At 40.6% G+C, this 15,769-nt stretch overlaps 2 protein-coding genes across 6 annotated transcripts in view; both read left to right on the forward strand.

Annotated features, from left to right (window-relative positions):
- Positions 1-3,306, forward strand: part of TMTC4 (transmembrane O-mannosyltransferase targeting cadherins 4) — a 58,033-nt gene extending 54,727 nt beyond the window's left edge. For all 3 annotated transcript variants that reach the window (XM_082058319.1, XM_082058320.1, XM_082058321.1), the window contains one exon: positions 24-3,306. In XM_082058319.1, the coding sequence (XP_081914445.1) occupies positions 24-175 (152 nt within the window). In that variant the 3' untranslated portion in view covers positions 176-3,306. The remainder of the gene's footprint in view (positions 1-23) is intronic.
- The window catches only part of GGACT (gamma-glutamylamine cyclotransferase), a 37,251-nt gene continuing 21,534 nt past the window's right edge, over positions 53-15,769 (forward strand). The window contains exon 1 of one of the 3 annotated variants that reach the window (XM_082058353.1): positions 53-188. Coding sequence is in view for 1 of the 3 variants with exons in the window: in XM_082058352.1 (XP_081914478.1) it covers positions 6,517-6,526 (10 nt within the window). In the remaining 2 variants the exon portion in view is untranslated. Of the gene's footprint in view, positions 189-5,464; positions 5,922-5,942; positions 6,527-15,769 lie in introns of those variants that run through there. The other 2 variants (XM_082058354.1, XM_082058352.1) reach the window with 2 other exon arrangements.

Below are 15,769 nucleotides of genomic sequence, written 5' to 3' on the forward strand. Positions count from 1 at the left end.
GAAATTCCTCATTGATGTTCCAGCTGTGCTTTATCATCGCTGGGGAAATCTTGAGTTGGCAAAGAAGCACTATGAAGTCTCTCTGAAGCTCGATCCTATGGCACCCGGGACCAAGGAAAACTACAACCTCTTAAGAAGAAGACTGGAGCAATTGCAAAAGAAAGGCGGTGCCTGATGCTTCTTTTCAGGTTGTCCGTGCATGCTGTTTGTAATTAATGTTACATGGGTACTTTTGACCATGTAAAGGATTCAGTCATTATTTCTCAAAATAATACCACCACCAGCAATGCACACTTGAATGTCCAATTACGCCCTCCTACAGATCTCAACATTTCAGCTGCAGTTTGGGGGATCGTTTTACTTTTACTCTTGAACTGCTTTTCAAGTCCCTTAGAATGTTTTTATAGGTATACGAAAGCAATGCAGATGGAATTTCACAGCTTTCCCTTGTAATTTGATATCTTCATCTGACTTTTTAGTAGCAGGATAAATATCAGAAGGCAGGTTTATTTCTGAAAGTGATTCTAAAAAAGTGCAATTTCCTGTTTAAATCCTGATCTTTTCAAGTATGAATATCTGTCCACTTGAGTTTTATTACTGCCTTCTACTGCCATTCCTGCAGAGCCAGTGGAAGAATGGATTCCCTCCAGCACGTCAGTCTACTCTTGTAATTTGAGTTATGCCCTTCTTCTTGTTTCTGGCTTCACCCTTTGAAGTGTTGGATTTGTACAGGAGTAAATGAGGACAAGGATTTGACCGTAAGTGTTTATCAGCCAGTGTACTCTGAGGCAGAGCACCTGACCTTGGCTGTTGATGTATTAACTGGAAGGAACGTGGTTCACCCTTGTCTCCATTGGCTCATGCATGTACAGAAGCAGCAGTTAAATAAGCATAGCTGTTAATGCATAAACTGAGCACATGGATGCGGGATGATTCAGAGATGGTACACATTGATACAATGTCACTTTTCAAAATATGCGATGCTTTAATACAGGTTTAAACTCTGGCTGTCCAAAGGTGTTTGTCTTGCGCTAATATTTACATTCCTGCTTTAGGAAGAAGTCACATGTCTATTTATTTGTTGTGTTGTTTGTTTTTAAGGTCAGAATATTGCTAGTGGATGTGAAAACTAAGGATCTTTATCCCTCTTTTCATATTCATTTATCCTTTCCCTCTGACCCCCCTTCTAGGAAAAAAAATGATCAATGCGGTATTTGCAGCTTTCCTAATTTGTCCAATGATTATTGTACAGAGATTGTGCAATGTTCTCCATACACAGCTCACTGATGTGCGGAGCCCTTTCAAAGTATAGAGGGAATGCCTGCTGTAGGACAGGATGTCGTGTGACCTTGCCATCTGACCATCATGTAACCATTCTAGATCTATACTATGTTTTGAATCTAGGCTACTTTTACATTATAAATTTACCTGGAAATGACAGGTGTTCTTGGAGGTTGTTTCAAGAACCAAGTTTATCTACAGAGGACATTGCGCTACTGCAGAGCTACCAAAGCATCCTCTTGACAAATCTACTTTGGGTACTACAAGTAGTGCAGCTACTTTAATGTAATATTCTTATTTGACTAACTATAAATCCAGCTAGCAAGGCTGTAGCAATGTGGTGCTGTCCACAAATTTGGCTTTGAACAAATTAATATGCCTACGTTACACAGTACGTTGCCCTGATGATTTTAGTTGAGGTACCAGAGGCATGTATTTGTGCTGCTGCAGTGCTCCTCTCCTGCTAATGTAGCCTGTTTCTCAGCAGGACTAATTTGTTCATATAGGGTACTAAGTTGATGCCATTTCCATTTCTTCTGGTTTCTCAATAAAATCTTCAGAAACTAGTTTCTCAGCATGTTTGCAGGATATAAACATGCTCTTTGATAAGTATCTGTACTGATCCAGCTGAATGCTGCACCAGTATAGCTAGTCAGCTTCTGGTAGCTGGGGTGGTTTAGTCAGTACCAACTTTTGTATCTGAAACATGGTTAAGTAGATGCACTCTTCAGTACAACCAAGCAGACATTTAAGGCTTTCCGTACATAGCCGTTTATTCATCAGAGAACACTTAGCTACTTCAGTCATGAGGTGTTAAACAGTTGGGATCTGGCTGGATGAGCTAGCTTATAGCAGAAGATTAAATGTGTTTGATATAATCAGGTCTTTTCTGTATATTTGGAGTATGACATACTGAGTTTAAATTATTATTCTCATCATGAAGTTCAGATGTGTAGTTTTCCCTCTTGCCTGCCGTACTAGTTTCACAGAAATCCTCTAGATCAATATTATGTATGGGGTGTGAATTCCCTCTAGGTTGTTATGAACCAAAGCTGTTGTAGGAATTCCTCTGTGGAAGTCAGTTTGTCCTTCTATTGGAACAGACATGCCAACAGATTGAATGTTTTGTTGGTATTTGAAAGTGGTCTTTTCAATACAGACAACATGATTTCTTCTTGATTAATTTTCTGGCTAACTGTATATATTTTTGTGAGCATTTATTTGTTTTTATATCATTTTCAGTGCTATAGATATTCAATGTGATTACTCGTATGATGCTAATAAGACGGTATACTTACGTCTGAGCATAATGTTGAGGCAGAACTGGGTTCAAAAGAAACAACAAACAAGACTGCTTTTTAAATAAAAAATTCCTTAATACTTTCAAGAATGCTAAATATTTTTTTTTATTTTCAGAAATATTTTGAAGGTGCAAATAATACAGTGAGTTTTATTAAAATAGTTACAATGTTAACCTTTTGTTTGTTTTTTTCATACCTCATAACTGATTCCTGGAATAGTGCAGAATTCAGAACCTGGAAAGAGAGAAAGGTGAAGAAGTGGTTTTGTACACAGCTGTTGTTAGAAACATTGCCTGTCTTTCCAGCACGCTAGATTTTTCCCCATGTTACCTTTGCACCATTGCTAATTGCAGAAGATGAAAGTTTCCTTCTTATCAGCCTAGCCTCCTTGGTTCTGCAGTGAAATTAAGAAACCTGGATACTTTTTTTTTCCGCCCAAAGATTGCTTGTTCAAATACAGGTCTAAGGAGGGAACTACAGAATGATTCAATACACAAAATGGAGTCAGAAAACTATTCACAATGACTGCTATAGATGATGGTATCTTTTCACCAAAAACTTCCAAGGGAGTTCCCCAATGGTATGTTTCTCTCATGTTTAGACCAATGCCATGTACCTGAAAGTTCCTGTTATTTAATTTCATACTTGGGATTTTAACTTTAGAGATGTGGGTTGTGTGTGTGTTTATGAACACTGAGAAATAAAAGTCTTCAATACTTTTGAATGGTATGTTAAAAATATTGGGCCTATTCACTGGGAACTTGTTTCCTTCATACTTGAGATACCTGCATCTGAGATATTCATTCTAGTTTCTCTGTTTAGTCACTGGGGAAAAAAAAACAGGTAATCTGAAACATGATTCATCTCCTAAAGAAGGTGTCTTTAGTATGTGAGGCATCATGTACTTGAAGCAGGTATTTCTCTTCACTAACTTCAAAGGGTAACTAAGGTTATAGTTACCTCATATGTATGAGAAAAATCTCACTGCCGCTTGTTGTTGAAGTAATCCGGTCCCATATGCCTCTGGCATTCTCACACACTATCTGCACCAAGAATATTAAAAGACTGACATTGAAGCAAATTGGCAGGTACTTTGCCTTGAGAGTCAGAGGGTTATAGTAGCTGGATGAGGGAAAGGGATGAGACAAATTGAGAGCTTTCTGCAGATAATTAAATTATATAGCTGATAAAGCATCTGAATGTCAAGTCTCTGCCTACAGCAACAGAACATTCAGGTCCAGTTCAATCCATTGTTAGCTTGTCTATGGTCACAATAATGGTAAAAACTTCTTATTTAATTGACTTTCTGTGTCCTTCACTTTGCTTTAAAAGCAAAGCAAAGGTGGGATCGTTTTCTTAAATTGAAGGTACACTGTACCTGTTAGAATGTTAAATGTGAGAACATAGCCCATTTCTATATGGTGTGGGCTCTTTAGTTTAAATATCTTCACATTTATTTTCTGGTTCGTGCTTGTGTTCCACATTTCATGTGCACATAGCTGCATGTACATAGCTACAATTACATGGACATCCCACGTGATTTCTTGCCTTGGCCATTCCACAGCTCTTGATATGCCTCTACCAAGCGGGTGTTCACAAGGGCGTGTTTCAGTTGAAAAGACTACAGTTTGCTAGAAACCAAGATGAGATCACATTTTAATTTCTGTGATATAAACACCAAGGGAGCCAAACTCCTATCATGTACTACAGGTACCACTAACAATGGCCACTTGAGACTGTGCTGGGGTCCAGGATAAGGTGAAGTGATCGCACATAGGTGTCATGTTATGCACACAGCAACCTGGATCCTGCACTTTTAAGGAAAAAGGACCGTATGGCCACACCGAATAAGAGGATGTGCGTAGCCACATGGATTGTTGAGCACTTTGTATTGGAAAGCTGCACTGTGGTGTCGTGGCACACGTGTTCCGTGTGTGTCAGTGATGATACATGACAAGTGGTTCACAGCTTTTTAAAATAAGTATTTTTGTTAGAGGAAAAATCCCTACAGATACTGAAATCAGTAGCTTGCGATTGCTTGGTTGAAATGTTTTTTAATGTCGTGTTAATAATTTAGATTGCCAGTGGTACATTCCAATTTCTTTTCAGCTGAGCAAGAGGTAAATACATTTGTAACAGAGCCATGTCATAAATCTGCATTTTGCTGTCTTTTTGCATAGATTTTAGTGGCAATTAATGGCGTTTATTTTCTAGTAAGTTTCTGATCGAGGGTTTTTCTATAAGGTAGAAAGAAAATCTAACGGGCATGGTAGCCTAGTACCCTGAGGACATTCTTCCCCTTAGAGTAACTATGATTCTGTGCAAGTGTATGTCAAAAAAAAATTAAGTATTGTGGTAGGTGATGGAATACCTAGCTAATTAATTCAATCTCTAAAACTAAACTGTAGAAAGAAGAGTGGGAAATATGGGCTTGGACTCTGAGCAATCTTACCCTGCTTTAGAGCTGGAATAGAATTGTTGAATGCTAACTGTGTAAGAAAGTGAATAGTCTGTAGAGGATGCAACCTGACTCTCAACTCGTTCCCTAGTCAAGCAGGAGTGTCTGAAACCCAAGCATTACTTGCTACAACACCCAGCCTACAGAACGGTGCTCAGATGCTCCAGATAAACACTGAACCGTTCGGTGTTGAATGGAGCACAAGAGTAGCTTACTCTTACTCCTCCTGCTCCTCTATTTACAATAATTTTAGTGTGTGGATTCTTAACGTGCTTTGCTAAAGAGCAGCCTGGTCCCTTAGCTAAAGGGGACCCTACAAGTGTTAAAACTTTTGCTTCAGCAGGCTCAAAATCCATCTCTCCACAGCCAAAACCCCTTCGATAGCGTTGTTAATATCGTTTATAAAATACCGAGGGTTGTTAAAAGTCCTCCAGAAGCCAGATTTGCTGCCCGAGTTTACGGCCCCGGAGCTGCTGCTGCGGGTTCTCTGGTTGTTGCCGGTGTTGGTGAGCGCAGGGCGCTGCACCCCGGGTTATTGCTTCCGCGGCTGGCACGGGCTGCCCCGCTCCCCCACTTGCGGGCCTGGCTGGCCGCTCTGCCCGGCTTCTCACCTCTCCGCAAAGGACACCCGGTCCCTCTCGCAGCCGGGGCGGCTCGGGCGAACGACCCCAGCTCACCCCGCACTGAACCCCGCAGCCCGCGGACGCTCCCCGCTGTCCCCGTGTGCCCCGGCCCGCGGGGTTGGGCAGGGGAGGCCCCGGGGCGGGGCAGCCCCGCCGCTCCGCCCCGCCGCCTACTCCCCAGAGAGGCGCCCCGGGACGGGCAGAAGGCGGCGGCAGCCGGTGGAGGAGAAGGCGCGGAGGCAGCGGCAGCGCAGGCGAGTGAGTGCTGAGGGGATGGCGGGCGCTAGGACCCGCGCAGGCGGGACGGGGCGGGGCGATTCGCCCTCGCCGCCACGTGACGCGGCGGCCCCGCGCGGTTCGAGCGGCCGGTGTTTCTCTGCACGCGCCACCCCCCACGCTCCCGGTGACGCCGCCACGAGGTCTCTTCGCGGCCAATGAGCCGCTGGCGGAGCGGCCGGCGCTCGCGGTGGGGGGCGGGGCTCTGCGGCAGCCGTTGGGCCCAACCGTTCCCCTCGCGCCGCCCGGCCGCTGCCGCCACCGTTGGTCCGCCCGGGTAGGGCGGCCACGGAGAAGGGCTCTGCCGGCTCTCCGGTGGAAGCGGGCTTGGGTGCTCATTGCCGGTCGGCGGTGGCCGTGGGGTGGAGCTGCAAGCGACTGGGCGCCTTCCGCCCCCGGCCGCTGGGCTGAGGGTTCCTGCGCCGGGCACCGCGCTGCCTTTCCCCTCACCGGGCCTGTAGGGTGACACACAGCAGCGTGCCTCAGCGTGCCGCGACAGCTGGGCTGCTGGCGGCTTGTTGCTCCAGTCGTACAAGCCAGTTCGGGGAGATCCGTGACTGAACTTGGAACGGCGCTGATGGCCCAAGGTAGTGCAGCTCGCGTTCAGATACACAGGTGCTTAGAGCTTCCTCCAAAGTGGTCGCTATGATCCAGACACTCGTTTTAATAACCTATCTTGTGAGGATTAGTGATGCTGATTTGAAGAATACCTAAACTAGAGGGAGAGCAGAAAAAAGATGCTTCAAAAAGATGGAGCCAGTTTCAAAGCAGTGTATTTCACCATGGCAAAGTGTTACAATTACACAAAAACTTATAAACAGTTTAATGAGTTACCAAGTTTTAGGAACCTTTGCTCTATGTTCCCTCCACCTGCTGTACAGACAACATCTAGATGATAGTTGAAATTATCCCAAATGCCTCTCAAAGTGTCTTTTTCAGCTGAGGTCACTGCTACCGTCATTGTCTTTTTGAGGTCATCCAGATTAGTCGCTAATGGTGGCACCAAAACACCATTTTTGATGTATCCCCACAAGAAAAAGCCGCAGGGTGTAATGTCTGGGGTTCTTGGGAGCCAATATTTCAAATTGGGTCCATCTTTTTGAAACACCCTGTAGTTCAGGTATCATAGATGCAGAGAAGCTATGAGAGTTGGTACCTGTATCTTTACAAGATAACACTTCAGAGCATTTATCTTGTTTGCATTACTTGGACCAGATTGAGTTTTTTTAATCTTTTTTTTTTAATCGTAAGGATTTAATTTCACTATATTTTAATTTCCTGCACTTTCTATATCTTTTTGCCTTTTACAGTTATGTAAACCTTTTGCTTTTGAGTTAATGCTCATTTAGCTGTATCTGTATTAACTCCAGACAATTAACTTCCTCATTTTTTGCTTCAGGGCTTTTTAATTTGCTACTTCTGTAATTTTTGCCATGGTTTGAAAATATCAAGGTAGCAACTTATGTAGAGCTTAATGTACAGAGGCATAACTATAATATTTCCATGACCAAGCTCTTTCATGTAGGACTGTGTGAAGAGTGGGCTTGTTTTATATACTCTCTCGTTTAAGCAGGCAGTCAACCTGTAAAAGCAATTTCTTGACAATTAAAATTGTTCATTGTGTGACATAGGCCATTAAAAGGCTTTAAATTTCACATGTCTGAATGAAAAATGGGCATATTTCCATCTTCCTTCTCCCCCCCTCCCCCAAGAAAAGCCTTAAAAACCTCAACTGTTTCTGTAAAGTGTATATGTCCTCAGCTTGCACTGGTCTCCTGCCCTTGCTCCATGGTAGCTGTCAAAGTGATATGAAAACTAGCATGTCTTTTTACCTAAGTGTATTACAGCATTCTATTGCCATCGGTAAATAAAAGCTACACAGAACAGATGTCTGTTACTGTCTTGAAACTTGAATTGTCAAAGGTGTTACACGTTAAACAAAAAATGGATTTCCCATACATTGCTAATGTTTTAAAATTTAAAATATTGCTACACAAATATTAACTACTTAATATGTGTGTCATACTCAATTTTGCTTGGGGTTTTGCAGCCTGTTCTCACTTTACAAATTACTGTGGTGTTCTGCATCAGCTTTGCAAACAACTTTCTTTGAGCTTGTTCTGAGTTTGTTTTGAGACCACTGGAATATTGAACAAAGCCTTGCTTGGTCACAGAAGAGAATAGGTCATGTTGTCGATATCTGTCATGTCGTCTGCTCCTTATAAATTACCTTTTGGTGCCTTCTTTATATGTGTGATCAAATTTTTTTCTGATTGTTTTCTCATATCAGTTCAGGGCAGAACTACTGGTTTGAATGCTTCACTTACTGCAGTGTGTGCTTTCTAGCCTTTAGAAAGGATCATCATGTCAGTTCATGCTTTCCTTCGCTGATTTTTGATGTGGAAAGCTAGGTGCCCCTGAGAGTGCAGAGCACAGACCAGGCCTGGTTTTGCACCAGACATCCTGCTGTCTCTCCCACCCACTGCTACACTGAGCACAGCCTCCTCGCTTGATAAAGTGTCCTCTGGCGTTGGCTTTAGCCTTGATTTGAGGGGAAGGCTGGGCTAGGTAACCTTCGAAGGTCCTTTCCAAACATTCCTCTGTCTATATGTTTTCATGACTCCTAGTAGTAACCCAACTACCTATTTCAAAAGAAGTTTCCTCTTGAAAATAACTGTCATCTGACTGCTGTTGTAAGCACAATTTTTGCCTCTTCTTCCTCTGTTGTTCACAGGGTTGTGTTTGCTTTTCTTGAGGAACTTTTGGGAAGTGAGGTTACGTGACTGCATGATCTGCATTTTGAATTTATGAGTGTTGGTACAGGCACAAAGGTGCAGTCATGAGGGTGTCATGAAGTGAAATAAGGAAATAATAAATTCCAGAAGTATTTTGTGGCATCTGATTTTTGCTGCTAGCTCCAGTACTCTTTGACTCTCTGATGGATCAGGCAAATTATTTTTCTGTGTAATCTGTTTGTAGCAAAAAATAAACTTTGTTTCACTGTAGTTCTTGTCATCTCTTTTTTGGAACAATGTACTTATTTTTTAATTTTCTATTGTTATTCAAGCCTGGCTGTATGTTTCTCCTGATCTAAAAGCATGTGCTCTTTGAATTTGAACCTAGTTGAACAATTTCCATAACTCTCTTGATTTAAGTAGAATTAAATGTGAAACTTGCATGACATTTTAAGTGACATAAAATGCTTAAGCAGAAAACATTTGCCATGATAGGACACATTTTCCATATGAACTTATGCTACCTTTTTTTTTCAAAATATTTTTTTTCAGCATTTTGAAAGAGAGGGTATTCCATAGATAATTTAATAAGAGACAGGGAAAATGCATGGATGTAGTCATACCATTGACTTTGCGAATGTAATACCTTTCTCATTCTGTCTCTGAAGAGAGTGCTTAATACATTTTCTTCAAAACCAGAACTATTCCAGCCGTAGTAAATCGCTGTTCTTAAATCAAAATCTGTAGCTATTTAGAATTTTCTGATCTTTTTCACTACAAAAGTTTAATTACATTTTATGGACCGTGTCAGATACAGCTCTCTTTTCGTCACTTCCAAAAATCAGTTAATGCTAAAGAAGGACAGACTAAACCAGGATAATATAACATTCTATTGATTCACCATTACAGTATTTTTCAAGAATACCCTTTACATTAAGATTTTTTGCTGTTGTAATTTCTTTAAGCACGTCAGCCATTTCCTCTTAACATCTTGAGAAAACTTACAGAATATCCCTGTCACTCCTGATTTCTGTCTTATAAGGCACCTCTTTTCCTTTGGAATTACCTGTATAACCACCTTTCTCTGCAGTGTTTTGATTTGTAATTGTTCATGTTCTTAACTAGAAGACAGTTACCATCACATTGCTGACATTCTGACAGAAGTCCTTGGCTGCAGACAGTTGCTTTTTCTCATCCCTCTCCTGAAGCTTTGCCTTTTTCCAGTGCTGTGTGTTGCCACTGTACCTGTGAGGGGGATCATCCCACATGCATCAGCCTTCAGCTGTGCAAGAATATCTATATTAGGATGACACTGCAATTTTAAATGTATGTGCTGTCAAATAATGCCAGAGTAATTACGAGTCTATTTTTCTTCTTTCCCTCCACTCATTTCATCTAGCCTGGTACAGTCCCACAACTTTTTTCATAGTATAATTCAGGTTGGAAGGGACCTTGGAGTCTCTAGTCCAACCTCCTGATTCAAAGCAGGGTCACCAGTGTGGGCAGACCAGGCTCTTCAGAGCTTTATCCGATGTGTCTTGAAAACCTTTATGGACAGAGACTACACAGCAGCTTCAGTGTGTGTCTGCATTTGAAAGCCCTTTTCTTCGAATCAAGTTGGGGCCTCTCTTGCTTTCATTTATACCTGTTGTATCCCCAGCCCTCACTTGCACCACTGTGAAGAGCTTAGCTTCGTTTTCTGGATAACCTCCTCATGGGTATGGGGAGACTGCTGTGAGGTCACCCCAAAGCCATCCTCTCTCTGATTGAACAGGCCCAGTTTCCTGAGCTGCTTTTCACAGAGCGAGTGCTCCTGCCTCATGATCATCTGAACTCGCTGCAGTTTATCGATACCTTCCTTGTACTGGGGGCCCCAAAACTGGATGCAGCATAGTAGGTGTGTTCTAGTGAGTGTCAAGTAAAGGGAGATCATCACTTTCCTCAAGCTGCTGGTTGTACTTCTGTTAGTACGGTGCAGGACACTCACCTTCTTTGCTGCTTTCTTTGTTCAGCAAGGTGTATTCATGAGTAAGGTATTAAGGTCAGAATGAGTAAGGTAAATCATTGAGATGTCAGAGGAAACGTGGATCTCAGCCAGTATCATTTTGACTGCTGTACTGCTCCCCAACAACAGTCAGGGTTTTAGCTTTCCCATCCATGAGGAAGGAGATGTAGATGTTCATGTCTCATTACGAGTATAAAACTCTGCTTACTTGTATTTTCCACAAGTCTTGGGAACACTTGTTGGTATTATGTTACTTTCTGGTAACAGTATCATGGACAATTCAAATAATGTTTTGGAGTGGTAGTATAAAAGACTTCCCTTTTCTCCAGAATATTTTCTGCTGCTGATCTGGACTCAATCTTCTGCAGTTCTTCTCTTGTATCACTCCATATCCTGGGTATCAACCTGTACCTCTGCTCTGGCTTTCTGCATCACAGGGACTAAAAGTCATCTACATATCTAATGAGATATGTCATTCGATACATTTTGTCTTCTGGCAGACCAGTTTGTGTACAGGACTTTAAGGTTTTATTGGTTCCACTGATGTGGTACTGATAAGAATAGTGGGTTTGCACCTCAGCGCTGTCTCACCTCTTCCATCTTCCTCTTTAGGTGACAGACTTGAGTTTAAAATCTGACTTTAATTTGTAGTTGGTGGCAAGAGATTCAGCTCACATCTCTCTGCATCAACTGATGAAGCCTGAGTGACGAAGTCTAGATTCTGAACTTCAGGAAATGAAATTTAAGTGATGTGAATACGACCCTCTGGTTTGTAAGAAGTTATTAACAGCATTCTTTCTGAATTATTTTACATTGAACTCAAGTGTTTGTTATTTAATTGCACATTAAACAGGATACCGTATAGACACTAAATTTTAGCACTAAAATCAGAATGTAATTTTAATAAAGTCTATGGATTCTATCCACTCTAACATCTGTAAAAAAACAGTTTTGTTGTTGCTTGGATCTGTCTGAATTTCTCTAGAAATCAAAGGTAACAAGCTAGATTATTTTCCCATCAGGAGGGGCACAGTCCCACATACACAGCAATACTGAAAGCTGTAAGGAAAATACAAATAAACCAATTTTCTTCAAAACTTTGCTGAGAAAAATGATATTGGAAGTGAGACTACAAGTAGTGAGTGAGAAACAAGGGTCTTGTTTTCATTTTTTGTTGGCAGAATGATGGTTGTGGTGGTTTTGAATGATATCTAGACCTAGTGATGAACAAGGGATTCATGTTAGTTGTGGTATGAGAGTAAGGGCATGACAGACTTTCATTCGCTGATATCTTCATTAGAAGAAATTATGGGTTGTTTTAGCGTAGAGGGAAATGATAGGTAGATAGGCCAAAGTACATAAAGGGCACCGCTTGAAGTTGTAATCCTTTTGTCTTTAATTTTATTTTTATTCTTTACATTAACTCTTTTAATTCTTCTGTTAGCTTTGTCTTTTTTAAGCTAATTTAACTAATTGCTTGACCTGCAATTCATTACGGGTGCTGGAATAAAACTTTTCAGATTCAGGTAACACACAGTGGTGCTTCAAGCTTGAAAGAAAGTGTTTAAGACTGTTTAATCATTGATTTAGCATCTGTAGTCAGAATTTCTAAACTAGAAGCTGCAAAATAATTGGTATCACAAGAAAGCAAACTTGAAGGCTCAAGTGGTTTGCAAGTCTAGAAGTGCGAGTGGAAGATGTTGCCCAGTAAAGTAGCTGGTTCTGTCAACATTTTTACAGGTGTCCGGTGAAGGGATATTGGCCCCTTCCTTGGCATCTCTCAAATTTTAGCTTGTAAGACAGTATAATTGCTGTGCCCCATGCAGTCCATCTCCATGTCACTAGGCACCAGCCTTATGTTTGTCCTTCTCTGTAACTCCTGCCTCCCTTTTGTGATGACATTCTTCTGGTCTCTGGTTTTTATTTATTTTCCTGTACTCAAGGAGTTATGTGGCTATACACTGGTGACACGTTGAATGAGTGCCAGAGTACACTCTCTTGTCTGGATTCACTTAACCCAGCTCAGCTGGACTGAGAGAATGTTGCTCTACAGTGAGGCAGCAGGTTCTTGTTAGTGTTTCCATCTGGAGGAAAATGGGAATCTTTCATGGGTTTTGTGAAAAACTCATGGAAAAGGAACAGAAATGTAAGGAGGCTGGAGAAAGGGATCAATCCTATAAGCGTCCACAGTAACAAATTGCAGAGAAAATTACTGGATTCACATTTTTTATAATTCAGGTCAGATTTGTGCTCACAATAGGACTTGTTTAGAGATGAACTGTTATTGGAACACATGGGTAGAAAAATTGGAGGCAACTGAAGAAAAGAGTTTTAAGTAATAGCAGTTGGGTACAGATAATCAGACGAAGGATGAAAAAAATAATTACATGCCAGGGTTGTCAGCTGAGTTGTGATAGTCTGTGATTTATAGATAGGAGCAGAAGAAGGGTATAGGCATTAGGTTTCCTTATTCCCCTGACAGCTTATCTGTGAGGGTGCTCAGGGGAGATCGTGACTTGAAGAATAACTTAAGCCCAAACTTATTCTGTGCAAAGGAAGAACTCTAAAGAAGATGTGACAACCCTACAGAGATTAGAAAAGTGAGGGGAAAAGATTACTAGGTGGAAAATGTAATCTTGGGGTGAATGTCAGCATTTAAATATGTTCAAGAGTATATATCAATTATTATTGATTTTCTTTGAGGCTGAAGCCAACAAAACTTAGATTTTCTGTAGAATGATTGATTGAGGCTCTGAGCTCAGTGTTGCATAATATTTTCACTGAAAGGGGATGGAGTAACAGCACGTGTGTGGAGTGTGGCAATGTGTACTTTGAAGCAGTGCTTTAAAATACATCACTGCACAACACCAAGTACTGCTTTGTCTCAGGCTGCCTGTGAGGTGTGGAAGCACTGTTTGGTAAGTATTGCATTTGGATGTGGACACAGAGATTTAAATAATATTTTAGGTTAATGATTTCTTCGTTTTGATTAAGCTGTCTTAAGGCAGTGGGCCTTATTTCATGATTATGGTTCCAGACATAATACATTTCTCAGTAATGTGATTATTTGTGTAGTTATACAAAGTTTCAGGAAACCTGCTTAGGAGAAACAAAACATCTTGGAGAGGACAAACAGGTGCAGTAAAGAGAGAAAAGAGGTGGTTGGTGTTTTTTCATCTTTCTAGTATAGGACTTCTTAATGAGATATGCTGGCTGTTTTTTCCTCTCCCTTCTATTTGTGTTTATATTTACCTTTATTTATCTTGTCAAAATATCAAGAAATTTAGGTCAAAATATATCTGGATCCATCTGCTCTTCTAGTCTGTTCTTTTACTGCTAGTAGTTATTATATCTTTTAATTAAGTGCTTAATGACAGTTTACTTCATTAATGGGTGGCATCAAATATCTTTAATTTTCTACATTATGAACTAACTAATGCAGAGAAGGTTTTTTCCTAATTTCTGTTTATCAAAGCAACGATTTAATCTCTTTAATTTGTCAAATTGTAGTCTATATGACTTACATGTTAACTTCAATTTCTTTGTTGTTTTAGGTGAAAACTTGAATAGGCTCTATAATTTAGCTGCCTTTAGCAAAGGAATATTATTATCACAGTCACGTGATGAATACAGGAAATGTTTATTCATTGACACAGTGATCTATTTCAGTTTTGAATCTTGTTGATTGTAGTTATTCTTTTCATATAACTTTGTGCTCTAAATCGTTCAACAGTGTTACCAGATATAAAGTCCATGACTGATTTTTCAATTTCACGTTCTTCAAATATGTTTTAATTTTTATTTTGGTTTTTGAGGTTGACCATCAATGTTGATGTAACCTGATTTTAAACAGGGGTCTGCAGAGTGGTGTAGCAGGCACATGACCTGGTTTGTATTAGGATCATTTGCCTTTCATGACCATGCCAAATCTGGTAATTTGGTTTCACATCAGACAGGTCAGAAATAAATCCCATTTGGGTAATTCTTAAAATGATACATGGGATGGATTATTTCTTTGACATTCCCCCCCCACTGCACTCCAGTTCTCTACGCCAGCTCACTGAGCCCATCAGCCCAACTATATTATCAGATGGATTTTTACTTTAGGTAGTAGTGATGCTTTGAGCATGTGTTTAGAAAGAAGTATTAGGAAATACTTTCAGTGAGAGTGGAGCAGACAGTCTTAAGATTAATTATTTTATCTCTTAGGAGGAATAAACTCCCAGTAATTTTGTACTTTGTGATCTGTGAAAACTCTGCAGTATTAAAAGCATGCACTAATTTAGCATTTACTTAGGCAGCTCTTCTTGGGTCCCATCTCTGATTATTTCTGTGTTTTGGGCAGAGCTGCCGCAGATGTAACTTTTATAGCATATTGTCTGAGCTACCACAACATAATCACTTAACAGTCTTTTCTAAGAAACATGCACTAACTTACCTTGTCCTTTTTGCTAAGACGTATGGCGTTGCTCTACATTACACCCATTTGCACGTGTAACAATTTACCTGTGAATCTCCAGTGAGATCACATGTGCCAAAAACAGTCTGTGAACAAATGTGTGTGCAAAATTGTTTCCTGTATGTCTAGAAAAATAGTCCTAGATCTTGTCTACAGTTGCCTCATCGACACTTTGGAGGAAAACTGCATGAGGGTATACATTTTCAATTATTCTGTGTCAAAATGATTTATCTCACCAGCTTGCTATCAATAGAACAAATAAAGCCTATGCCGATAAACAAAATATAATTTATATTTTAAAAATCTGTAATAAATAGAAATTATTTCAGAACTTCTTGCAATCAAAATACCTCATATCTGTGATCTGAAAACAGTGTTTGGGAAGAAAAACAGACAAAACAGAGAGAGGGCTTACTTTTTTTTTTTTTGAGCTGCTTTTATGTACAATATGTAAAATGAGATGGCCGCCTTGCAAACCCCGTGTAGGTTCCAACCTAAGAAACAGAAGCTTGAGAGAGGGAATTATAACAGTGAGCTGTGAAGCAGTTCTTGAGGCTGTGACGGTGCAGTCCTGTGTTGTTCTCACACTTTTCCTTCTTTCAGTGCTTTTGTCAGCCAAAGCTGTACAGCT

This window comes from Streptopelia decaocto, assembly GCF_964273445.1.
Source record: "Streptopelia decaocto genome assembly, chromosome: 1".
Taxonomy (NCBI): Eukaryota; Metazoa; Chordata; class Aves; order Columbiformes; family Columbidae; genus Streptopelia; species Streptopelia decaocto.